Here is a 26,164-nt window from a genome sequence, read left to right as displayed (position 1 = left end):
AAAACAAGTTCCAAAAAATTCTAGAAAGTAGAAATCATATTGAGTACCTTTTCTGATTACAATGAAATAAAACTAGAAATCGTAACAAGAGGAACCTTAGAAACATCACAAACACATGGAAATTAAACAACATGCTCCTAACCAACCAATAAATCAATGAAGAAATTAAGAAGGAAATGTAAAAATTTTCACTCTTCATATTCAATATAGTACTAAAAGTCCTGGTCAGAGCAAATAGGCAAGAGAAAGAAATAAAAGGCATTCAAACTGGAAGGTAGAAGTCAAATTAGCCTTGTTCTCAGATTACATGATCTTGTACCTAGAAAAACCTGAAGATTCCACCAAAAAAAAACTGTTAGAACTGATAAACAAGTTTAGGAAAGTTGCAGGATATAAAGTAGACATATGAAAAACAGTTGCATTTATATGTACCAACAGATAACATTTGAAAAAAGAAATCAAGAAGACAATCACATTTACAGTAGCTACAAATAATATCAAATATGTAAGAATCAAATTAACCAAAGAAATGAAAGGCGAAAAGTAAAAGTTTCTATATGAGAAACATTATGAAACACTAATGAAAGAAACTGAAGACACACACAAAAAACAGAAAGATATTCCATGCTCATGGATTGGAAGAGTATTGTTAAAATGACAATACTACCAAAGCAATGTCTAAATTCAATGCAATCTCTATCAAAATACCAATGACTTTTTTCCCACAGAAATAGAAAAAGTTTCAAAATTTATATGGAATCATAGAAGACCCTGAATAGTCAAAGCATCCTGAGCAAAAAGAGCAAAACTAGAGGCATCAAACTACCTGTCTTTGAAATTTACTACAAAGCTATAGTAGCCAAATCAGAATAGTACTGGCATAATAACAGACACAGAGACCAATGGAACGGAATAGAGACCCAAGATATAAACCCATACATTTACACCCAATTAATCTTCAACAAAGGTGCCAAGAACATACAACTGGGGAAAGGACAGTATTTTCAATAAATGGTGCTGGGAAAACGGGATAACCATATGCAGAAGAATGAAACTAGATTCCTATCTCTCAATGTAAACAAAAATCAAATCAAAATGGATTAAGAGTTGAATCTAAGACCTGAAACTATAAAACTACTAGAAGAAAACACTGGAGAAATGCTCCAGGACATTGGTGTGGGCAAAGGTTTTTGTGTGTGTGTGTAAGACTTCAAAAGGCCAGGAAACAAAAGCAAAACTGGTCAAATAGGATCATGCCAAGACAAAATGCTTCTGCACAGCAATAGAAACAATTAATGAAGTGAAGAAGCAACCTACAGAATGGGAGAAAATATTTGCAAACTACTCATCTGATAAGGGATTAATAACCAGAATACATACGAAATTCAAACAACCCAGTGGCAAAACAAAACAAAACAAAACAAAACAAAATCCCAATCTGATTTAAAAATTGCCAAAAAATTTGAATAGGCATTTCTCAAAAGAAGACATACAGGCTGGGCTCGGTGACTCACACCTGTAATCCCAGCACTTTGGGAGGCTAAGGCAGGCAGATCACGAGGTCAGGAGATCAAGACCATCCTGGCTAACACAGTGAAACCCTGTCTCTACTAAAAATACAAAAAATCAGCCAGGTATGGTGGCGGGTGCCTGTAGTCCCAGCTACTCAGGAGGCTGAGGCAGGAGAATGGTGTGAACCCGGAAGTCGAGAGCTTGCAGTAAGCCGAGATCGCACCACTGCACTCCAGCCTGGGCAACAGAGCGAGACTCTGTCTCAAAAAAAAAAAAGACATACAAATGGCCAACAGTTATATGAAAAAAATGCTCAACATCACTAATCATCAGAGAAATGCAAATCATAATACAATGAGATATGATCTCACCCCGATTAAATGGCTTTTACCAAAAAGATAAGCAACAATGGATGCTGCTGGCAAGGATGTGGAGAAAGGGAAACGCTTTTACACTGTTGGTAGAAATGTAAATTAGTATAGCCATGATGGAGAACAGTATGGAGAGTTTTCAAAGAACTAAAAATTTAATCCAGCAACTCCACTACTAGGTATATACCCAAAAGAAAGAAAATCAATATGTTGAAAATGCATTTTCTATCAATATGCATTTCTATGTTTTTTGCAGTACTAATTTATAATAGCCAAAGTATAGAATTGACCTCAGTGCCCACTAACAGATTCAAGAATGGTATATACAATAGAATACTATTCAGCCATAAAAATAATAATGAAGTCATGTCATTTGCAGCAATGTGGATGGAAATTATGTTAAGTGAAATAAGGCAAGTATAGAAAGACAAATACCACATATTCCCACTCATATGTGGAAAATTTTTTTAAAAAGTGGATCTCATAAGACCCACTGTTAGATAGATCAGTAGGGTGACTACAGTTTACAATAATCTATTGTGTATTTCAAAAGAGCTAGAAGAGAAAAATTCCAATAGTTTTAGCACAAAGAAAAGACAAATATTAAAATGATGGCCATCCCAATTACACTGATTTGATCTTTGTTTTATATGAATATATTAAATTATCACATGTACCTCCAAATTATGAACATCTCTTATGCATCCATATGAAAAAACATAAATGTTTTTTAAGTCTGCCAGATAATCTTAGATAAAAACTTAAGAAGATCAAAAATAACATCAAGTATTTTTCCAATCACAGTGGCATAAAAGTAGAAATTAATAACAAGAAGAATTTTGGAAACTCACCAATACATGAAAATTAATTACATGCTCCTGAACAACCAATGAGTCAAAGAAGAAATCAAGAGAGAAATTTTTAAATATATTGACACAAATGAAAACAGAAACACAACATACTAAAACTTACGGAATGCAGCAAAACCAGTTGTAAGAGGGAAGTTTTTAGCAATGAATGTTTACAACAACAAGAAAATCTCAAATAAACAACTTAATGCTAACCCTTCAGGAACTAGAAAAAGAAGAACAAACTAAGCCCACAATCAATAGTAGGAAAAAATGATAAAGATCAGAGCAGTAATCAATGAAATAGAGACTACAACGACAACAAAAAGACCAATGGAATGAAGAATTGGTTTTTTGAATAGTAAACAAAATCAACAAACCTTTAGCCAGACTAAGGAAAAAAGGGAGATAACTCAAAATTAGAAATGAAAGAAGAGTTATGACAACTGATACGACACAAATGCAAAGGATCATAAGAGACTACTATGAACAGTTATACGCCAACAAATTGAAAAGGTTAAGTTCCTAGAAACACACAATCTACAAAGTCTGAATCAAGAAGAAATAAAAGGTCTGAACAGATAAGTAAAGACACTGATTTGATACTAAAATATTTCCCCTCAAAAGAAAGGCCTAGAACAGAAGGGCTTCATGGTGGAATTCTGCCAAACATTTAAAGAAGAACTAATACTAATCCTTCTCAAACTCTTCCAAAAAAACTTAAGGAGAAATACTTTGCAAACTCACTTTATGAGGACATCATTATCCTGATACTAAATCCAAAAACACTCCACAAGAAAAGAAAATTAGAAGCTAATATCCCTGATGAACATACATTTTAAAAATCCTCAGCAAAATACTAGCAAACTGATTTTAACAGTACACTAAAAAGGATCATTCACCACGATCCATGGGATTTATCTCAGGAATGCAAGGATATGCAAATCAATCAATGGGATATACCATATTTAAAAGGACAAAATGATACGAACATCTGAATATATGCAGAAAAGGCATTTGATGAAATTCAACATCACTTCATGATTAAAAACTCCCAACAAATCTGGCATAGAAAGAATGTACTTCAGCACAACAAGGCTGAACATGAAAAGCACACAGCTAATATACTCAACGGCAAAAAATCGAAAGCTTTTCGTCTAAGGGCAGGAATAAGAGAAGGTTGCCCACTCTCATGCTTCTATTCAATACAGTACTGGAAGTTCTAGCCAGAGCAATCAGACAAGAAATAAAAAGCACTCAAATAGGAAAGGAAGAAGTGAAATTGTGTGTTTGCTGATGACATAAGCTTCTATTTAGAAAATCCTAAAAGCTCCATCCTAAAACTGTTAGAACAAATGAATTCAGCATACTTGTAAGGTACAAAATCAACACACAAAATCAGCATTCTTTTATACTAACAACAAACTATCTGAAAAAGAAATTAAGAAATCAATCCCATTCATGGTAGTATCAAACAATAAAACACTTAAGAGTAAATATAACCAAAGGAGGTGAAGTATCTGTATACTAAAAACTACAAAACATTGATGAAAAAAATGTAGATAGTACAAATAAATGGAAAGGTATTCAATATTTAAAGTTATCCCAGTATTTAATATTGTTAAAATGTTCATACTACCTGCTATTTATTGTACTACCTGCTATTGTGTCTCAAAGCTCATGTGTTGCAAACTTAATCAACAATGCAACAGTGTTTGAGGTGGGACCTTTAAGAGATATTGTGAAGGCTCTGCCCTCATTATTGAATTAGTTATATTAAGAAAGTGGATTCTTGTCAGTCACCATGTGCAAAAAAAAATTTAAAGAAAAAAAAACATGTAAAAGAAAGTGGGTTCATTATCATGACTGGGTTTGTTTTAAAAGTAAGTTCAACCTTCTCTTTCTCTCTCACCACGTGACGCCTTCTACCATGTTATGACACAGCAAGAAGGCCCTTACCAATGGCAGCCCTTTGATCTTGGACTTCTCAGTCTCCAAAACAGTGAGCCAAATAAATTACTGATCATTGTAAACTATCCAGTCTGCGGTATTCCGTTGTAGCAGCATAAAACAGACTAAGACACTACCCCAAAGAGATCTACAGAATCAATGCAATCCCTATCAAAATTCCAATGTAATGTTTTCCAGAAATAGAAAAAAAATTCTAAAATTTAGATGAAATGACAAAAGACCTAGAATAGCCCAGACAATCTTGAGCACAAAGAACAAAGCTGGAGGCATCACTCTACCTGACTTCAAAATCTATTACAAAGCTATAGTGATCAAAAGGGTATAGTGTACCCTATAGTGGTACAGGCATAAAAACAAACACATTGACCAATGGAACAGAATACAGAGCCGAGAAATAAACTTACATATTTATGGTAGATTGATTTTGAACAAAATTTAGAAGAACACACAATGGAGAAAAGACAATTTCTTCAATAAGTGGTGCTTCGAAAAGGTGATATCCACAAGTAGAAAAATGAAATTGGACCCTTATCTCACACCGTATAAAAAAACCAACTCATAATGGATTAAAGACTGAAATGTAAGACCTAAAACTATCAAATTACTAGAAGAAAACTAGGGAAAGTGCTCTACAACATTGGTCTACAGAAAGATTTCTTGAATATGACTTCAAAAGTACAGGCAAAAGCAAAAACAAAGAAATGAGATTGCATCAAACTAAAAAGCTTCTGTACAGCAATTGGAACAACACAGTAAAGCTACAATGCATGGATTGGGAGAAAATATTTGCAAACCATACATATAATAAGGGGCTAATTTCCAAAATATATAAGAAACTTAACTCAAAAGCAAAAATCCAAGTAACCTAATCAAAACAATGGGCCAAGGACCCAAACAGATACTTCTCAAAAGGTGACTTATATATGACCAACAGATATTTGAAAAAATGTTCATCATCCACGATCATCAGAGTAATGCAAATTTAACACAATAAGATATCACTTCACACCTGTTAGAATGGCTATTATCAAAAAGACAAAAGATAAGTGTAGGTGAGAGTGTAGAGAAAAGAGAACCCTTTTGCACTGTTGGTAGGAATGTAAATTAATACAGCTATTACAGCAAACAGGATGGAGGCTCCTCAGAAAACTCAAAATAGACTTACCATATGATTTGACAATCCCACCTCTGGGTATATACCCAAAGGAAATGAAATCAGTAGACTGAAGACATATCTGTACTCTCAGGTTCATTGCAGCATTATTCACAGTAGCTAAGATATGAAAGCCACCTAGGTGTCCATTGTAAGATGAATGGATAAAGAACATGTGGTATATAAACACAATGGAATACCACCCAGCCTTTAAAAGGAAGAAAATCCTGATTTGCAACAACATGGATGACCCTAAAGGACATTATGCTAAGCAAAATAAGCCAGGAACAAAAAGACAAATAACGCATGATGTCACTTATACATGAAATCTAAAAAAGTTGAACTCATAGAGAGTAGAATGATGGTTACCAGAGCCTGGGGGAGGGGGAAAGAGGAGCTGTTGATCAAAGGGTACAAATTTTCAGTTAGACAGGAGGAATAAGCTTTAGTGATCTATTGCACAGTTGGTGACTATAATAAATAATAACACATTGTATGTTTCAAAATTCCTAAAGGAGATTTTAAGTGTTTCACCACAAAAAAAAAAATGTTAAGTATGTGAGACTGATTTAATCACTTCACATTGTAAACATGTATCAAAATATCACATTCCACCCTATAAATATATACAATTATTTGTTAAATAAAAATAAAATTTAAAAAACATGTGCAATAAAAATATCCATCTTACTTGGTTATGCTCTAGAGTTTCAAAAAGTTGTTCATCAGACTTTAGTAATGGAATGCCTGTTCGATAGTGAACTTCATAAGAAAACGTCATGGTTGCCCAGGTCTGACTGATTTCATTAATAACCTAGTAATCAACAATATAAATTAATTAATGTGCACAAAATTTAATTGAGAATCAACATCTAGGCTATTATCTGGAATTAATTATTTTTCGATTTTCAAAAATGCAAACTGATATCAAATATTATTGGCTTCAGTTTTTTCCTCCAAGTAATTCACAGCGATGGGGTTTGAAGAATGAATATTATCACATCAAAGGAATGAGCATCACACGGATATCAAACTTCTATTGAATGTGAGTTTATCATCCCTAACCAAAACAGAATTTGAGAGCAAGAAGGGACTTAAATGATTACCTAAATGTTTGGTAGATATTATTTACAAATTAGCCAGCATGAAATAGGTAACGCCTTAAATGTGAATCTCAGTGTTCTGTGTGAATCTGGGTAAGTTAATTACCTCTGTATACCTCAGTTTCCCCATCTGTAAAATAGAGATACTATTACTTACCTCAGAAGATTAAATGGGTTAATATAAATAAAGCACTTAGAGTGGTGCTTTATTTATATTAAGGATATGTAAGTATTTTCTGCTATAATCATCATCATCAACAGGACCAATCCTCCTGTTTTACTATGGCTTAGAATGATCCTAGTTCCTGCTCATCCCACACCTAATGAACAGCAAGGAACAAAGTGGGACTCATCTCTCCAGGCTCCCAGGACATCAAAAGGACTTTTCTCTAAGTTGGCTTCTATGCAAATACCCAAAATTAACCAAGTAGAAATGACCCAGCCCAAGGACACTACCTTCTCAGTCCCCAGCTCTTTCACTGCTTTGTCCACAATCCTTCGGACATCATCTTCTGCTCTGTGTAACTGCAGTGCTAACAAATCTGCCAAAGTTGTGGCTTCATTTATTAAAAACTTGACCTGATTGGGGTGAAAAAAAGGTAGACTTTATATTCCACATACATTAACGGTTCCTTTTGCCTAAAGGCTGGTAAAATGAATCCTAACTAAAATATACTCAAGTCAGGTGCTGAATACATCTCTCGTCTTGAAAGATGTGGACAATCTAAGACATTCCTTTTTAACTCACAATTCCTGAGGCATCACCTGCCAGAAGCAAGGGCCAAAGTTTAGTCACTTTTGTGCTACCCTATTTTCTTTGTTTCATATCTTTCCCTTGTCAGCACGTTTCTTAGCTCCTTTGCCCACAAAACCCATTTTTAAAGAGAATCTCATTGTTCATTTATTATAATTTGGTTGAAATCCCAGGAATCAGATAGTGGCTCATTTGTCTTTTCTTCCTAAAGAATCCTATTCACTGAACATAATTCCCAGCTGCTTCTGTGATTTAACCTAGTTTTACCACTAATTTAATCTCAGTTCATTGGCAAAAAATACTCTTACTCATAGTGTCATTGTTCATATTTACCATGTGAAAAATAATTCTCATTTCCACATTGCCTTGTGACATTGACTCCCCTTCCCTACCCTATATTTGGTCTTGAAGACATCCTCAGCTCTTTGACATACCCAAACTCACTCATGTCTCCTGTAAGTGAAGAGTTGAGACAGCCACAGGGTTGCAGGAAAGCCATTTTCTTTCCTGCTTTTGCTAAGAATATCCAGAACTGCTTCTGGGAAGCTGCCACTGTCTGCTCTGCCCCTCCCTACCCTCTGACATTCTTCAGTACCATCCATCCCTCTGCATAAGAGGACCAAACACCCTGGTTTGCTCAGGACTGAGGGGTTTCTAGCAAGTGGATTTCAGGGATGTAAGACTTTCAGTGCTAAAACCTGGAAAGTCCTGAGAAAACCAGATGAGTTTTGCCAGGCTATCTCTGCATCAATTTTGACCTCACTCTAGAGTTGCTGGGACCAGGGAGCTAGGTCTGCCCTTGAGAAGGAACGAGCAGAGATGTGTAATAGGGCCACCCTGATTAGTTGTGCAATTTGTGTACTGAACATGGACACCAGCCCAGATGACAAATGGAGATGGACGCCAGCCTCTGCTCTGCTGTCCTGGGGACAGCCTGGAGGAGGGTGCCTTTTTCTAAATTGTCTGTCAGTGCAGGCGACTTTTTCTAGCTGGCAAAAAGGCATAACACAGGCAAGTAGAGGCTATGCTGAGACAAAATTTTATGGGCAGAAATATGAGAAGGGGATGGGGAGCAGAGCACATAGTCTACTATACATTCAAAGATTCGATACAAATTTTCTGAATGCACAAATTAATTACAAAGTCTAAATAGCCAATGTCTAAAAGACTCTATAAAAAATACAATAGTGACAATAGCTTCAGAGACCCATTTATTAAGCACTTACTACATACTAGGTCCTTTATATATAGTCATTCATCACTTAACAATGGGGATATGTTCTGAGGAATGTATTGTTAGGTGATTTTTGTCATTGTGTGAACACTATGGAGTGAACTTGCACAAACCTAGATAGCATAGCCTACTATGCAACTAGGGTAGATGGTGTGTAGTAGGCTATGCCATTTATGCCATGCTCCTAGGCTACAAACCTATACAGCACGTTACTGAACACTGCAGGCAATTATAACACAGTGCTAAGTAGTTGTGTATCTAAACATACTTAAACATATAAAAGCTACAGTAAAAATACAGTATCTTTTTATGGGACCAGTATAGTACATGTGGTCCAGCACTGACTGAAATGTCATTATGCAGTGCATGACTATGTGTATATATGTGTATGCATATGTGTGTTTTAAATATATGTGTATATATGTGTGTACATCTATATTTTATATATTATATATACGTATGTGTATGTGTGTGAGTGTGTGTATATATACGCACATATATATAAAATTTCCAATGTGTTCACCCAGCCTGCATGGGAAGTATTATATTTATTTTATAAAAGGGCCAACCGAGTCATAAAGAACAGGCAACTTGTCCCAGATCCCAGAGCTGCTAAGTGTTAGGGTTAGAACCACAAAGCCCAGGCTGTCCCCACTTCTCCACAATGTCCTTGCCCGTTTTCCTACTCTGCAACACCCCTTTCACATCCTGAGAGTCTTTCTTCAGTGTGCCCCTCAAACTCCTGATTTGCTTAATGAAAACATACACATATTAGACTTTTTATATATTTTAAACTCATAAAGGTCATCTTCCGTGAAGAGTGCATAAGGTTGTTATATTTGCTTTCAATAGACATAGAAAGGCAAGAAAATAGAAGCTCAAGTGGCATGGACACATGAGAAACCACTTTATGCCTTGCAATAAAATCAAAATCATCAAAAGACCATGAAAAAAAGGTACCATTATTAAATGAATTATGGGTGAAAAAGAAATCACAATTTTGGATTCCTTTTTCCCACAAATTCACTTTTATGCTTTCTGACCCTTTCCATAGAAAGATTCTTTGCAGCCATCTCACCAGATGGCTAGCTCTATAAAATGTTTTCATATTATCTCACTTATTCCTTGCAAGATTCCCCTAATGTATAAGAGCAGATAGCATCCCTTCTCATTTGATTACTAAAAAGCAAAACTCAAATGAAAGAGGTTAAGTGACTTGCTTAAGGTCACATAGCCAGTAAGAGAAAAAAGGGGAGTAAGAACTAGGACCTTGGGCATCCAGACCACTGGTCTCCTCAAAGAGTTTGATCTCCTACGTCTGACTAGAGACCTTTTCATAAATTACACTTCATCCTGGATGATGCAAACCAAGAAGTAACACTTCACAGTCACAAAAATATTCAATTAGTGAGACCGAGGATACTGACCCCAATAGCTTTCATCAGCTGGTGCCAATGCCTGTCCCTGAGGGCAGGGCTCTGTAACTCTGTGATGGCCCTCAGGGAGGCTGTCATATCCTTAACCGTGCCTTCCAGGCCTGTGTAAGCATCCCAGATGCGGACTTCCTTGTTGAGTGACCCAATTTCCTAAAGAAAAGTGGAGGATAAAACCTGGCTCCAAAGATATAACAACAAGTATATATTAATAATTTGCCTCCTTTGGAAGAATAAACATACATTTCCCAACTCCCGGATTAGAAAAGAGTGAAAGCATTTGAACTCCTAGACCAAGGACCAAAACCAGAGAAACGGAAAGGGATCCACTCATTTGTACATTACAAGTCTACTATGTACAAGCCACTTGGATACATTGCTTTCTCATTCACAAGATCTAACTGAATGTCCCATGAGGAAACACAGGTAAGTAACAGAGTTCACAGGACACGTGCAATAAAGAATGTTTCCTCTATAAACATAAATAAATGAAAACAGACTGTTATTGGATTACTAAGATCTCCTTCGGAATACATGACTCATTTAAACAATAGCTTTGGAATGATGATTACCTTTGAGTGCCTGTTTCTTGAAACTTAAATATTTCACCATCTTAAAATGCCAAATAGGTCCCTTGACTTGGCTGGTCCTCTCAGCCCAAGGAACGACATCAGCAATTGTGAATGAGAAAACCCATAAGAAAATAACTAGAACTCAGCACTAAATAAAGGGCAATGTGACCCCATGACATCCAAAAGAATGAAGGGACATTTTAGTTTGGGTCTTTGGGACTGGCATAATATAGGGGAAAATACAGGCGAGAGTGGGTAGGAGCCGAAGCAAAGAAGCCCTGGGGTGGAAAAAAGCAAATGGCCCTGTCACTTTTAACTGCCTTTCACTGATATGCATTCTGGCTTTATCCAAAGATGCTCTGTCTTCAGAGGGCATACTGCTATGCAGAAAAGATATCAAAGACCAGTAAGTACCAAATTACAATCGGCTCAGTTCTGTATATGTTGAGCTCCCTTGGGATACCAGAGTCATTAATAAGAACAGAGATCACAGTATTCCACATAAATCCAGAGGTGGCATACTCCTATTAGTTGCCCCAAATTCCAGAACCAAAAGGTACCTTTTCAGATACAAAATGTTTATGGTTGCTAAGTAAAGAAATCAAAAGCTTTCAGAAGCCTGACCCCTTGGCCCTGATAATGTTCCTCTCTGTTCTAGGAAGCTGTAGGAAGCTCATAATTAGAGTAGCTTCTCATAAATTCATTAACCCTAATATGCTTCTATCAATTCACTCACAGAAAGGCAGGCTTGATTAGAAGTGCAACTGACTAAGGGTGAAAAAAACACTGTCTGTTATCACTCTGTTAGAAGTAAATAAGTACATGTAGCCCAATACACCAGATACAAGGTTAGGGGAGATGGAAGGAGGTGGTGCTGAGAAAGATAAATTGTTGTAATAGACAGTTATGGAACTCGCCTTGGCAAACCTTCTGAGTTCTACATCCATCTGTTCCACATTAATCTGTCTCCACTGGGTTTTAGTCCAATTATCAATGCTTCTCTGAAAACGCAAAAGCAGATAAAAGTGTCAACAACATTTGGTGAAAGCAAGTCTCTGCAGCAAAATATATAAACTGATGATACACAGTAACTCTATCATCCAGTGGAGAGTCAATTTTTTAAATATTAACTGCACTTGTCAAAACTTCCCTATCACCAAAACAAAAAAGTTGTCAGAACATGTCAAACTAAAGGCTAAAACATTATGATATATTAATTTCTAGTAGCGATGATAAATTCCATACACATACCATCATTATCACTTAATCCTGTGTACTCTGAATAAACTGATAAGTAGATTAAATAACAGACTTTTACAATTCTACATGTAATAAGCTTTCACATGAAAATTTTCATCCATTATAAACAAAACTCTCATTAACCATTTCTTGACCATATTTTATAATTATATTTCTATATGGCTTTCAATTACCTTAAAAGATTATAGTGCTTGTTGCAGTATGCCTCATTCCCTAGAACTTATTTTTTCACTTAAGTTTTTAACTTAATTAACCATATACAAATTATTTTTAGTAAGGGTCTGTTTGTATATGCCCAGGCATGTAAGTATAAGCATAGGTATATGCATGAGTTGGTATGCACAGATGACTACATATGTAATATATATTTATATATTAATTTTTATTTATATTCTATACAATCTCCCCAAAGGATTTGAGGCAGTTATCTTATTATACAAAGTTTCATCCTGAACTAAAAATAAAAACAACTGCTATTCAAAGAATAATAATCCACTAACAGAGATATATGAATTCTAATTTGGGGCTGGGGTGGGGAGCTAATTTCCACATATTTCAAGGCATTACAAAACCCAAACAGAATGCCCAGGCTCTACAAACTGCATATATAAAAGAACTACTAAACAAAAAGCAGATTTTGAAAAAGCACATCTTACTCGAACATAAATGATGACATCCCACAGTCCCTTGAGCAATTTTATTTCTTTGCGACACTGTTTCATTTGTTTGTACTCTGGAAGAGCCACTTCAAAAAGACGAGTAGATTCTTGCATCTGCAACATTTCTTCTTCTAAGGCCTCAAGCTCTTGATTTGCCTAAGGAGAGAACATAAACACCTGCATACAAACTGCCAGAGAAAGAGAAGACACGCAGTTCTGGAGTTCTGGTTATCTTGACATTTCAATCTTTGATTTTTAAAAGGAAAATAAAAAGAAATCTGCAGCATAATTATTGGCAAAATGTAGAAGGTTTTAGAAGAGCAAACTCAGCTACTCAAAAAGTGAGAATAGACTACTATTAAACACAGTAACTTAACAATACTCTCCCTATACACGTATTTTAGCAAAATTTCCTCCTCATCAGACTTCTCTGAATACAATTTTTCCCCTTGGTTTTTGTACTGAGAACTGGGGAATTCTCTGAGGAACAAAAGGTGGGGCTCTAGAAACTTCCACGTAAGAATGAATTATCTTTTTAATAATGACTTAGTTTATTAAAACTTTCAGATTTAAAAAATACCCTACAGATTATCAATAATATCAAATGCACTGAAGAGAATTTGTGAAATAAAGCACAAAGCTAAAAACACAGCCCAGTATGAAAACATCACCATATGACTATCTTTATCAAGGTTCACTTACATATGCCATCTATGCAGAACAGTTTACATTTTACACCAAACTTAAATACTGGCATGTTTTTTCTTTTGTGATGAACCAACTCTTAATTTCCATCTTTAATTCACAAAATGGTACTATGTTCACATGGTAAAAGTTCAAGGTGTAGAGGAGCATTTGCAAGGCAGGAAAGCAATCCTTCAGTTTCACTCTCATTCTTTCGGATGCTATTTCTGTAACTCCCAATTCTGTGCTCAAGCTGCTCTTTCTTGATTGATCACATTATATTAGGTTACTACTGGCTTTGCAAAAGAAAGATTTGACTTTGTTTTTCCACTTTCTATTTTCTCCCATCCTCCTCCCAAGATACAACAATTGTATTACTTCAGTTTCTTTGAATTTTAAATACCCATACTTAATGCTTTTGTGTTCCATCAACCTTCAACTCTTTTTCAATTGACAGATAAAAATTGTACATATTTATCACATACAACATGATGCTTTGAAATTGCGAGACCGGACACAGTGGCTCATGCCTGTAATCCCAGCACTTTGGGAAGTCATAGTGAGTGGATCACTTGAGCCTAGGAGTTTGAGACCAGCCTGGGCAACGTGGCGAAACCCCATCTCTATTAAAAGTGCAAAAAAATAAAAATAAAAATAAATTAGCTGGGCATCGTGGCATGTGCCTGTAGTCCCAGCTACTTGGGAGGCTGAGGTGGGAGAATGACCTGAGACCAGGGAAGGTTGGGGCTGCAGTGAGTTGAAATCATGCCACTGCACTACAGCCTGGTCAGAGTGAGACCCTGTCTCAACAAAACAAAACAAAAAAAATCTATATATTGTGAAATGGCTCTATAGAGCTAATTAATATATGCATTACCTCACATACCTCATCATCTCACTTTTTATGGTAAGAACACTTAAAATGTACTCAGCAATTTTCAAAATACAATATGTTGCTATTAACTATAGTCACCATGTTGTACAAGAAGTCTTGTGAACTTATTCCTGAAATTTTCTGCCCTTGCCTAACATCTTCCCAACCCCAGCTCTGCTCTCTTCATTTCCTACTATGTAAAGAATATTAGTATCCTGCTTTCATTTTCACAAGTTATATCTTCACAAACAAGAACTGCAATTCTTTTAGTTTTAAAATGTTTTTTATTTTTTTTTTATTTTTTTTTATTTTTGAGACGGAGTCTCGCTCTGTCGCCCAGGCTGGAGTGCAGTGGCCGGATCTCAGCTCACTGCAAGCTCTGCCTCCCGGGTTCACGCCATTCTCCGGCCTCAGCCTCCCGAGTAGCTGGGACTACAGGCGCCCGCCACCTCGCCCGGCTAGTTTTTTGTATTTCTTAATAGAGACGGGGTTTCACTGTGTTAGCCAGGATGGTCTCGATCTCCTGACCTCGTGATCTGCCCGTCTCGGCCTCCCAAAGTGCTGGGATTACAGGCTTGAGCCACCGCGCCCGGCCTTAAAATGTTTTATTATGAAACATTTTATACACGTAAAAAGATATATGAGTTTGCTCCCCATCTAGCCTAAGAAATATGACTAATAATTTTTAATGCCTTTCTCAATTTTATCCCTCTTTTCCCTACTATTTAACCACAAAACCTAATTTTTTATTTAATAGTCTAATTTTTATATTTTCACATTAATGTACTGCTAAATGCTAGATATTAAAATTTATGTTTGTGAAATGTAGTTTACTACATATGTCACGTTTCAATTGATATTTATGTTCACCTATATATTCACGATGATGTGTGTGAAGCTCATTTCCTCTACTGCACAGTACTACATTATATGAATATGCACTTTTACTTCTAATAGTCATTTTGGCTTTTCCTATATTTCACCCTTATTACTAATGCTACTAGGAACTTTCATGTTCCCTATCGTATAGTATTTTACGTAGAGGTTTAATTCTTTTATTAGGTAAAAAATGTCTTCTAAGTGTTTCTATCATGAATGAATGTTGAATGATAGCTAATGTTCTTTTGGCATTTCTTGCGATAATCATATGATTTTTTCTTCCTAATTTGTTAATGCAATTAATTATACTGATTTTCTAATGTTAAGTGAAACTTATTTTCCTTAAATGAAAACTTGTATATTGGTATTTGATTGCTTTGTTTAGTATGTTTGTATCTACATGTACATGAGAAAGACTGATCTATATTTTTTTCCTTTCTTATACTATGGTTTTATAAAAATCAGACATGCTTCATAAAATAATTTTTGAGTGTTCATTCTTCTTCAGGTTGCTGGAATCTTGTGAATGGGATGTTTCTTGAAAGCTTCTTAAGATTCACCTGTAAAGCCATCAGGGCTTCTTAGTCTCTCTTTTGAAACTTTTTTTTTTCCGTGTTTTAATAACTGGTTAATATTTTTCTTTTTATTTTCGTGCTGGCTAAGTTTGAATAGTTATATGACTACTCAGATTTACTGAGACAGTTTTGGTAAATTCTGTTTTTCTAAAAATTTATCCATTTTGTTTAAGTTTTTAAGCTTCTTGTTAATAGTGCTCTATATTTTTGAATGTCTGCTGTTTCTGTACAATCATTCCCTATTTTATTCTAATACTGTTAATTTTCCTTTTTTTCTGTTTTTCCCTTGATGATTTCACCAGAGGTTTGTCCACAGAGTTAGTCTTTTCTAAGAACCAAATTTGGCATTGTTTGGAGTAAAACTAGTTATTCATCACTATAAATAACTAGAGCTATTTTAGTGATGGTTCACTATAAATAACTAGAGCTATTTTAGTCATGGTTTATTGGTGGAAAACATATTACATTTTTGTTTACCTGAAATATCTTCATTTCACTGTTATTGAGATATAATTTTTCCCAGTAGAATTGAAAGACATCATCCACTACCTTCTGGTTCTCATTTTTGCTAATGAGAAGCATGCCCTTCGCCTAATCATCATTTCTAATAAGTGACCAGTCTTTTCTATCTGGTTGCTTTGAAAATCTTTTTGCTTTTGGTATTCTGCAGTTCACTGTGATGTGTCTAGATGCAGTCTTTGTATTTATCCTGGTTGGGAGTCAGTGAATTTCCTGAATCTATTGATTCATGTTTTGACCAGTGTATTAGTCACGGTTCTCCAGAAAGATAGACCCAACAGGGAAAAACAAATAGATATATGAGGGAAGTTTTATTAGGGGTATTGGCTCACACGATTATGAAGGCTGAGAAGTCTCACAATAAGCCATTTGCAAGCTGGAAATCCAGTAGTGTGGCTCAGTGCAAGTTCAAAGGCCTCAGAACCAGGAAAGCTGATAGTACAATCCTCAGTCTGGGGCCAAAGGCCTAAGAACCAGATGCAGAGGGTGGGGGGCTGTAGCTTCAAGTCCAGGAGTCCAAAGTCCAGGGACACTGGAATTCTGATGTCCAAGACCAGGAGAAAGGTATTCCTTTTCCAGGGGAGACAGTGAATTTGCCTCTCCTCTGCCTTTTTCTTCTATCTGGGCCCCCAGCCCATTGGACAATGCCCACCCGCACTGCAGGTGGATCTTCCCCACTCAGTCCACCAACTCACAAACCAGTCTCTCCTGTGTCCTCACAGAGACACCCAGAAATAATGTTTTACCAGCTCTGTAGGTAGCCCTTAATCTAGTCAAGTTGACACCTAAATTTAACCATCACAACTAGTCTTTAAAAGTCTCAGCTATTGTCTTGCAGACTATATTCTGTTCATTCTCTTTTCCAGGAAGTACCAATAGAAGAGCCGGATGGCATTCTAACTTCTTTCTGTGTGTCCTTTAAGCTCTTTTATATTTTCCATCTCCTTACACCTATTCCTGCATTCTAAGTGATTTCTTCCAATGTAATTTGTATTTCACTAATTCTCTTTCCAATTTTAATGAGCTCTTTAACCCATCTGCTGAGTTGTATTTTTTTTCACAACTGCATTTTTCATTTCCATAAGTATCTGGCCCTTTTTCAAATTCAACTGATCACTGTTGATAGTCTCAAAACTGAGAACTTGCTCATTTTTTTCAATATTATCTTTTATTTCCTTCTAATACCTAAAGCTTTGTATGGATCCATATCTGTGGTTTATTTCAACCGACTCTTATGCGTAATGGTGTGTTTATTGTTTTATTGTGGACTCATATTTGACTGAACTTAATCTGTTGGACCCCCTAAAGAGACTGAATGAGAGTGCTTTTTTCCAGAGATGATTTAGGTTTGCTTCTACTAGTTGCTAGGAAGATACTTGTAACCATTTCAATTTCCTGGCTTAGAAATTCCTTAATCATACGGGTAGTATAAAACTGGACCATAGACCCTTGTGAGAACAGGAATATGTTAACAAACTCCCAGAGCATCATTTTCTGTTTTTTTCACCCTACTCTGAGCATTAGTGAAGACCCATAGAGACTCATAGGCTTCCTTTGCAGGCTGCAGACCTTCCCTAGCTCACTCTCCAATGAGGGTATCACCCTTAAGAGCATCTTCTATTTCTCCATGAGAAACTTAATCTCATAGTTCTAGACTTCTGATATTTTCATTTTCACTACAGCAGCACAGGCTTTGGCATTTGCCTCTACTTTTTCTTGTCCTTTAGAGATTTGTCTTATGTTCCTGTGAGCTCAGCAACAGATTAAAAATTATACATTTGTGAGTATGTGTTCGGCATCTGTTTTGTGAAAGAGGGCTTTTCAAAATGTCTGGTCTACCATAATCTCCAAAGTCAATATCCCTTTGATTTATTTTTTAATCATTTTTTTTCCTATTATGTATACTAATTCCATTATTCCTAGAAATATATACCCAGTTATGGCCGGGCACAGTGGCTCACGCTTATATTCCCAGCACGTTGGGAGGCTGAGGCAGGCAGATCACTGGAGGTCAGGAGTTCAAGACCAGTCTGGCCAACACGGCAAAACCCCGTCTCTACCAAAAATACAAAAATTATCCAGGTGTGGTGATGCGTGCCTGTCTGTGGTCCCAGCTACTTGGGACGTTGAGGCAGGAGAATCACTTGAACCTGGGAGGCAGAGGTTGTAGTGAGCTGAGATCATGCTGCCGTACTCCAGTCTGGGCAACAGAGCAAGACTCTGTCAAAGAAAGAAAAGGAAAGGAAAAGGAAAGGAAAGGAAAGGAAGAAATATCCAGTTATGTTAATTTAGCTGGTTATTAGATGGTTACTATATCTTTGGCTGTGAAGAAATGGTAGCACTTTACCAGGGAGCCTCATTTTAAAGGGAGGGATTCGCTGCACTGTTCCCCTTATTTGTGGAAAGTCAGTGGTTTCTGTCTTGTGGACTGAGATGCCTTCAGTACCAGGGTCCACTATACCAGCCCAGAGCAAGAATTCATACGACTTTCGCTGAGTCTAACTAGATTAACATTAGATATGTCTGCTGAACAAATACACCAACAACATGACTTTAAGAAAAAGTTCACCCAGCCCTACTACATTCAAAATATTCCTGTAGTTACAAGCATAAGCATCTCTGACTTTTCAATATGTAACTATATGCTGTTATAGTATAGCAGGAACATGATAAAATTCAATAAATAACTGTAGTAAATGTTTACATACAGCATGTTGGTTAGTCAAGTAAAAACGTTTCCCCATCCACAATCTGTTCAGACCACCTGCAATTTAGACATAATCTTAAAAAAATAAAAAATAAAACCAAGTATATTAGCATACTCTAACCTACTCCCTTTTCGATGAATATGTTAACCAATTTCCTTCTGCCAAGTGAAAGAGGCAACATGATGCTATAGAATGGTGTTTTCTGAGTAAGTTTAAAGCAATTAAATCTAAATTCAACCCAAAATTTGGAAAGAGAGGTAAGGGCTCTGTCAGCTGCACGCGGCGAAGGAGTTAAGACTATCTCCAGCATGAAGTGAATTCAGGATGACAGGCTAGATGAGCAACACAGAAAGGTGCCCAGCTCCTAAATCTAAACTTCACACAATTATTTTCTTATTTTGGTTGCTAGGTAAAGTTCCTAGAGAAACAAAGACACCATTTTTCTAACAAAATTTTAAAACATCTTTTTAAGTGTTCTGTGAATTACTTATCATTTGGATTCTTTGCCCACCATATTCATTCTTATAGTCAACTATAATAAAGTACAGTTGCTCATTATAAACTAGGGTTGAATGACTCAACAATCTTCATGTCCAGGGTTAAGTATAAGTTATGGGCTTCCTTGACTATGGTTAAAAGTTATAAGTAAAAGAATCACAAGAGAAGGGGTATAGTGTTTAAAATTTCTGATTAAAAAAAAGAAAAGTTTAGATAGCCAGAATGTTAATCCTAGTTCTGTCACTTACTAACAGAAATCTGTAAGGAATTACTTAATTATACAAGCCTTTTTTTTTTTTTTTGAGATGAAGTCTTGCTCTGTCACCAGGCTGGAGTACAGTGGCGCAATCTCGGCTCACTGCACCTCCACCTCCCGGGTTCAAGCGATTCTCCTGCCTCAGCCTCCTGAGTAGTTTGAATTACAGGCACCCACCACCACGCCCGGCTAATTTTTTTTTTTTTAATATGTATTTTAGTAGAGACGGGGTTTCACCATGTTGGCCAGGATGGTCTTGATCTCCTGACCTCGTGATACGCCTGCCTCGAATCCCAAAGTGCCTGGGTTACAGGTGTGAGCCACTGTACCCGGCCACAAGTTTGTTTTTTTATTTGAAATAGGAAAAGTAATATAAGCCATATCATAAGGAGACTGTGAGAATTTAAAAGAAATAATGTAAGTCATATGCTTAACAAAATTCTTGACATATAGTAAGGACTCAAAAATAGTAGTAGTTGTTACTCTCTCTAGTATGATTACTACGATGATTGTGATGGTTAATACTGAGTGTCAACTTGATTGGATTGAAGGATAGAAAGTATTGTTCCTGGGTGTGTCTGTGCGGGTGTTGACAAAGGAGATTAACAATTGAGTCAGTAGACTGGGAGAGGCAGACCCACCCTCAATCTGGGTGGGCACCATCTAATCAGCTGCCAGCACAGCTAGGATAAAGCAGGCAGAGGAACGTGGAAGGCCTAGACTGGCTGAGTCTTCTGGCCTCCATCTTTCTCCCACGCTAGATGCTTCCTATCCTCAAACATTGGACTCCAAGTTCTTCAGCTTTTGGTCTCTTGGACCTACACCAGGGGCCTGCTAGGGACTCTGGGGCCTTTGGCCACAGACTGAAGGCTGCAGTGTTGGCTTCCCTACTTTTGAGATTTTGGGACTCAGAGAGGCTTCCCTGTTCCTCAGCTTGCAGATAGCCTACTGTGGGACTTCCCCTTGTGATGGTGTGAGTCAATACTCCTTAATAAACGCCCTTTCATATATACATCTATCCTATTAGTCCTGTCCCTCTAGAGAACCCTAATACAATGATGATGATGGTTTTGGGAGGCATGATTTGAAATACAATACAATTTACTTAAGGGGAAATTGCTTATAACTGGGTTTTAAATAAATCAATTCCTATTACAGCAAAATAAAGACAAAATGTGGCAGTATTTTGTGTCTAAACTTACATTTTTTAAAGTAGCTATTTTAAGGCACATAGGATATTTGAGATCTGTATTACCTTATCAAGTGCTGTGTATGGATTTTCTGCATTAAATCCAAGAGGGGCATAGCATCTGAATCTCTCTCTGAACTCGGCCTGCTTTCCCTGATCAGTGCAAAAAAAAAAAGTGAATTTCAAACACACACTTCAATTATCGTTGTAAAACCTTTCTTAAAGCAAAAACTTGGTAACTAGCTTACGTCAAACAAAATACATTTTTTCCTTATAAGAGTGACTTCCGCGTTATGGAGAGGCGAGACTTCCTGTCTGACAGCTGCTGCGACCTTTTTGGTAGTTTCCCATCTTTCAGGTAATTCCTGCAAAAGCAAAGGTACAAATGAGAAATTACTTCAATTCCTAAAACAAATCAACCCTATAGGATTAAATTACTCTAATTTCTTTCTTTTTTTTTCTTTTTCCTCTTGAGATGAGGTCTGGCTCTATCCCCTAGGCTTGAGTGCACTGGCATGATCTCAGCTCACTGAAACCTTCGCCTCCCAGGCTCAAGTAATCCTCCCAGCTCAGCCTCCCCAGTAGCTGGAACTACAGGCAGGTACCACCATGCCCGGATAATTTTCATATTTTTTGTAGAGACAGGGTTTCAGCATGTTGTCTGGGCTGGTCTTGAACTAGTGAATTCAAGCGATTCACCTGCCTCTGGCTCCCAAAGTGCTGGGATTACAGGCATGAGCCACCATGCTCAGGTAAATGATTCTAATTTCTTTACACTAACCCATGACATCTCTTCATTCTTACATAATGAGTTTATTAAAAGAAAAAAAAAAAAAGGATGAAAGTGATGAAAAGGCTTAGAACCAGGGCTGCAGTACAGGCTGATTCACTGGCACTGCTGGGTTCAGAACTCCAAAACATGTACCAGAACTGTTTTCATCTCAGAATCCATGGAAATCTTTTTAAAATAAACACAAATCTCCCAATTGCTTTGCTGCTGTGGGAATAAAATTAAAGTGCTCTGGAAATGACTTTGTTGATCTCTAACAACTAGAAATGGAAGCCAGCCATATTTAGTAATTTAGCAAGTGAAAAAAAGATGCTTTGAAAATGCTGGGCAAGGATTAAAATGTGAATCAATCTCATCCTCAGCTTTTCTCTAGCTCCCAAAGCTCTGTACATTCTCCTTCTTGTTGGAGAGTTTGAGGATTGAGGTTGGGTTTATTTTAGGGGACTAGGAGTTTTTGAAGGGAGAAGAGGCAAAGGGAAGAAAAGTGAATTCCTACTCTATGTAGGACAAAAGACACAATAAATAGTTCAGGTACCAACTCAACTCTGCTCTCCCTGCCTACAATGCAAATAGGACAAAATCAAGTTATTTTCTTTGAGGAGCCGTGCATGGGGCATAATTACTGTTGAAAAGCATTCCTTGTGTCCCAGCTAACAAAGCACAGTTCCTCTGGGTCATCTCCTGGGACACTGAAATTGTTTTGTCATACAAAACCACCCATAGTGATGGAACTCTACCTGTGTAGCTGAAGTGCAAAACTCAAAGGTTCTAAAGACTATTTTGTAACCCTCAATAAATATTTGATGAATGATTCAGTAACTGCCAATTATGAAGAACGCACTGTGCTAAGTCTAAATACTATTTGTGTGGCGAACAGGGTGCTAAAAAGGCAAAACACATTCTCTGATTTAAATTGTTTTATAATCTGTCAGAGTGAGCAGGAGGCACACACAGTAACTATTCTACACAACAGAATGTGTTAACTATCAGGATGTCTATGTGTTATGGAATCAAAACAGCTGGGAGACAATATGGTGACATGACAGGAATACCAAACTAGCTCAGGAAACAAGGGACCTGGGCTCTAAACCCCCTTGTCCTTCCCTCTTGTGGCTTCTCATCAAAACTCTGCATTCTCCCTCTGTACAGAGTCTCACTTTGCATTTCTAATTCCATTCCATGGAACCTAAGTATTCCATGGAGTCCCTCAGAGGCCATGGCTGGGAAGCCAGGAAGAAGTTACATCCATGAGCTCACGCCCCCTTATCCCTCTTCAAACACAGCAAATCTGCTTTATATTTGGGGATCCCAAACAAGTTTTACTTGATAAAAATAAATTTTCTTGAAACCCAAAAGATCAGATGATCTCCAAAGCCTCTTGAAGTCAGATGATCCACTCAAGGAGGAGGTAACATTGAAACTGAGGCTTAACGAAATGACTAGGTTTCAACAGGCAGAGATTAGGGTGAGATCCCTTGAGGTATGACGACCAATATAGGATAGTGTGAGTGTGTGAGCTCTTATGGAAGCTGGACAGCATTCGGGAAGTTAGGGGCAGTTAGTGAAGGTTTCTGAAGAGAAAAAGGACTGGATAAGTCCTGCAGATTAGAATTCATCTTGTTTCAGAGTATATTGTGGGTGGGGTGTGAGGAAGAATGGGATGCATTAAGGAGCTATTGCTGGGAGGTGAGAAGTAACAAGAGCTTAAATTAAATTTAAAGCGGGTGTAACAGCAATGAAAAGAGGCAAAAGACTGAAGAGATGCTCCACCAAGAGAAAGATCATCTTGCTGGTGGTGAGTCCCCATGACTTTAAGGAAGTAATACTTCAACTCTTAATAGGCACAGCCAGACTTTAGGGTGTTTTCACACAGAACTAAGCATAGACAACTATTGGAAAATGTTATGACTTCTCATAATAATAAAGGAGAAACTGAAAGTAACTATCACTTGAAGTTGCTTAAATTAAAATAAAATTGGGCCCCGTCACCCTCCAAATACACCACATATCACCCATGAATCTTATTTTTCCTCCTGACAAGTCTAAATTACTGACACACAGCTAAAATTGTACCCTGCTTCTGAAATGTTGAAAAGCCTAATACTTTCAAATACTACCATCACCTGAAGGAGTGAACTAAACTTTTATAATACAAATTCTGGAGGCCATATCTAAACTTCCCTCATCAATTACTTATGTTATGACTACTTCCTCTATGATATATAGTTTAAGGTTCAACATCTGATTCAAGGAATATATAAGTCTTCCTAGAAACAAGAAATATTTATAGTTGCTTCTACTGTGACTGTTTTATCTCTTGGTCTTGTTATGTATCTCTCTGTCTAGAACTTGTCATCTTGCTCCATGTCTAACTGGCTTGCAAGCTATAAGGGCAGTTTCATACTTAAATAGAATTTAACAATTCACATACAGTAATTCTCATAGTCTTTATAGTCAAGAGAACACTTGTAAATACCCTGCTGCATTTAATCCTCACAAAGCAAAATGACAGAATATAAAACAAAACAGCCACTGTGAAAAATAGCTTGGCAATGGCTCAAAAAGTTAAATATAGAATTACCAGATTACCCAGCAATTCCACTCCTAAGTGTACTGAAAAGAATTGAAAACAGATACTCAAATAAATACACACCAATGTTCACAGCAGCACTATTGACAATAGCCCAAAGATGGAAACAACCCAAATGTCCATTGACAGATGAGTGGATAAGCCAATGGTGGTATGGACATACAATGGAATGTTATTCAGCCATAAAAAGAAATGAAGTACCGATACATGCTACAATGTGAATGAACCTGGAAAACATTATACCAAGTGAAAGAAGCCTAACAAAATAGGTCACATATTGTATGATTCCATCTATAGGAAATATCTAGAGTAAATGAACCCATAAAGGCGGAAATAGATTGGCAATTTCCAAGGGTTGGTGGGTAGGGCTTGGCAGGGCTTGGCAGGGCATGGAGGAGGATAATGGGGAGAGACAGAGAAGTGGTATGGGATTTCTTTCTGGGAGTGATGAAAATTTCTGGAACTAGATAGAGGTGGTAGTTACACAATATTGTACTAAATTGTACATTTTATAATGGTTACTTTTATATGTTATCTGAATAGTAAATTTCACCTCAATAAAAAAAGAAAAAAACAGAAATTGATGGGAGCGAGTATAGAGAAATTGTTTAAATGAGCGATCATGAGGCATATTTTACCAAAAGGAAGTGTGGTCTCAGACATTAACAAACTTGCCAAGGCAAGCAGAAAAGATGAACTCATACAGTACTTCAAAACAAATCTAAATTTGAGTTCTGTGCTCTGACTACTAAACTAGATCAACTAGAATCCAGTGAAAGCTTTTTGGTTAATGTGTCCACTGATCACACTTGCAAAATTCAAGTACACATGTGTACACACACACACACACACTCTATAAAATATCAATATTGGCATACAAAAAGAACCTCAATTGTGAGACTGTGGTTCATGGTTTCAGTTATAATTAAAGAAACTTTGTTGCTAAAAAGCCCCCAAATCTTTCCACAGCATGGAAACAGGTGGATGGCATAGAAATCTGTTCAGAAAACACAGTGATTTCCCCATCCAAATTGAGTTTCATTTACTTATTACTATTATTGTGAGACACAGTCTCACTCTGTCCCCATGCTAGAGTGCAGTGGTGTGATCTCAGCTCCCTGCAACCTTCACCTCCTGAGTTCAAATGATTCTCCTGCCTCAGCCTCCTGAGTAGCTGGACTACAGGTGCGTGTCACCATGCCCAGCTAATTTTTGTATTTTTAGTAGAGATGGGGTTTCATCATGTTGGCGAGGCTGATCTTGAACTCTGGACCTCAGGTGATCTGCCTGCCTCAGCCTCTCACAGTGCTGGGATTACAGGTGTGAGCCACCACACCTTGCCTATTTATTCTTTATTAATGTGTCCATGATATGTTTGCAAGACTAGGACACTTCTTGACTGATAGGTAGTTTTTTTGAACGAAAAAAAAAGTATGGATATATTTCATATGTGAAAATGATGGTAAAACTGAACTCAAAAAAGCAACTCATAGGTTCTTTACAATCTACATTCTTTCTAATAAGAAGGCAGTGGAGCACAGTGGTTAAGAGTATTTTGTCATAAAACACACTTAGAGTGTTGGCTGGCTTTACTATTTGTGTGACCTTGAGAAAGTTATTAAATCTCCTTAAGTATCAGATTCCTAATTTGTACACTGAAAACATCAAATGTGTACAGTATAGATTGTTGTAAGGACATCATAAGGGAGTACATGTAAAGTACTTTAATAAA

At 36.9% G+C, this 26,164-nt stretch overlaps 1 protein-coding gene and 1 long non-coding RNA gene across 3 annotated transcripts in view; one reads left to right on the top strand and one right to left on the bottom strand.

The window, feature by feature from the left end:
• The window catches only part of DNAH11 (dynein axonemal heavy chain 11), a 410,596-nt gene that overhangs the window by 292,179 nt on the left and 92,253 nt on the right, over positions 1-26,164 (bottom strand). Inside the window, exons 20-26 of the mRNA XM_031665316.1 lie at positions 21,301-21,417; positions 21,119-21,205; positions 12,868-13,026; positions 11,869-11,952; positions 10,374-10,532; positions 7,415-7,537; positions 6,547-6,669 (exon numbers count right to left, since the gene is read on the bottom strand). Of these exons, the coding sequence (XP_031521176.1) occupies positions 6,547-6,669; positions 7,415-7,537; positions 10,374-10,532; positions 11,869-11,952; positions 12,868-13,026; positions 21,119-21,205; positions 21,301-21,417 (852 nt within the window). The remainder of the gene's footprint in view (positions 1-6,546; positions 6,670-7,414; positions 7,538-10,373; positions 10,533-11,868; positions 11,953-12,867; positions 13,027-21,118; positions 21,206-21,300; positions 21,418-26,164) is intronic.
• Positions 1-26,164, top strand: part of LOC103882988 — a 134,594-nt gene that overhangs the window by 78,663 nt on the left and 29,767 nt on the right. The window lies entirely within an intron of this gene.

Source organism: Papio anubis, chromosome 4 (genome assembly GCF_008728515.1).
Source record: "Papio anubis isolate 15944 chromosome 4, Panubis1.0, whole genome shotgun sequence".
Taxonomy (NCBI): domain Eukaryota; kingdom Metazoa; phylum Chordata; class Mammalia; order Primates; family Cercopithecidae; genus Papio; species Papio anubis.
The sequence above is the reverse complement of the archived record's forward strand: the minus strand, read 5'-3'. Positions and strand labels throughout refer to the sequence as shown.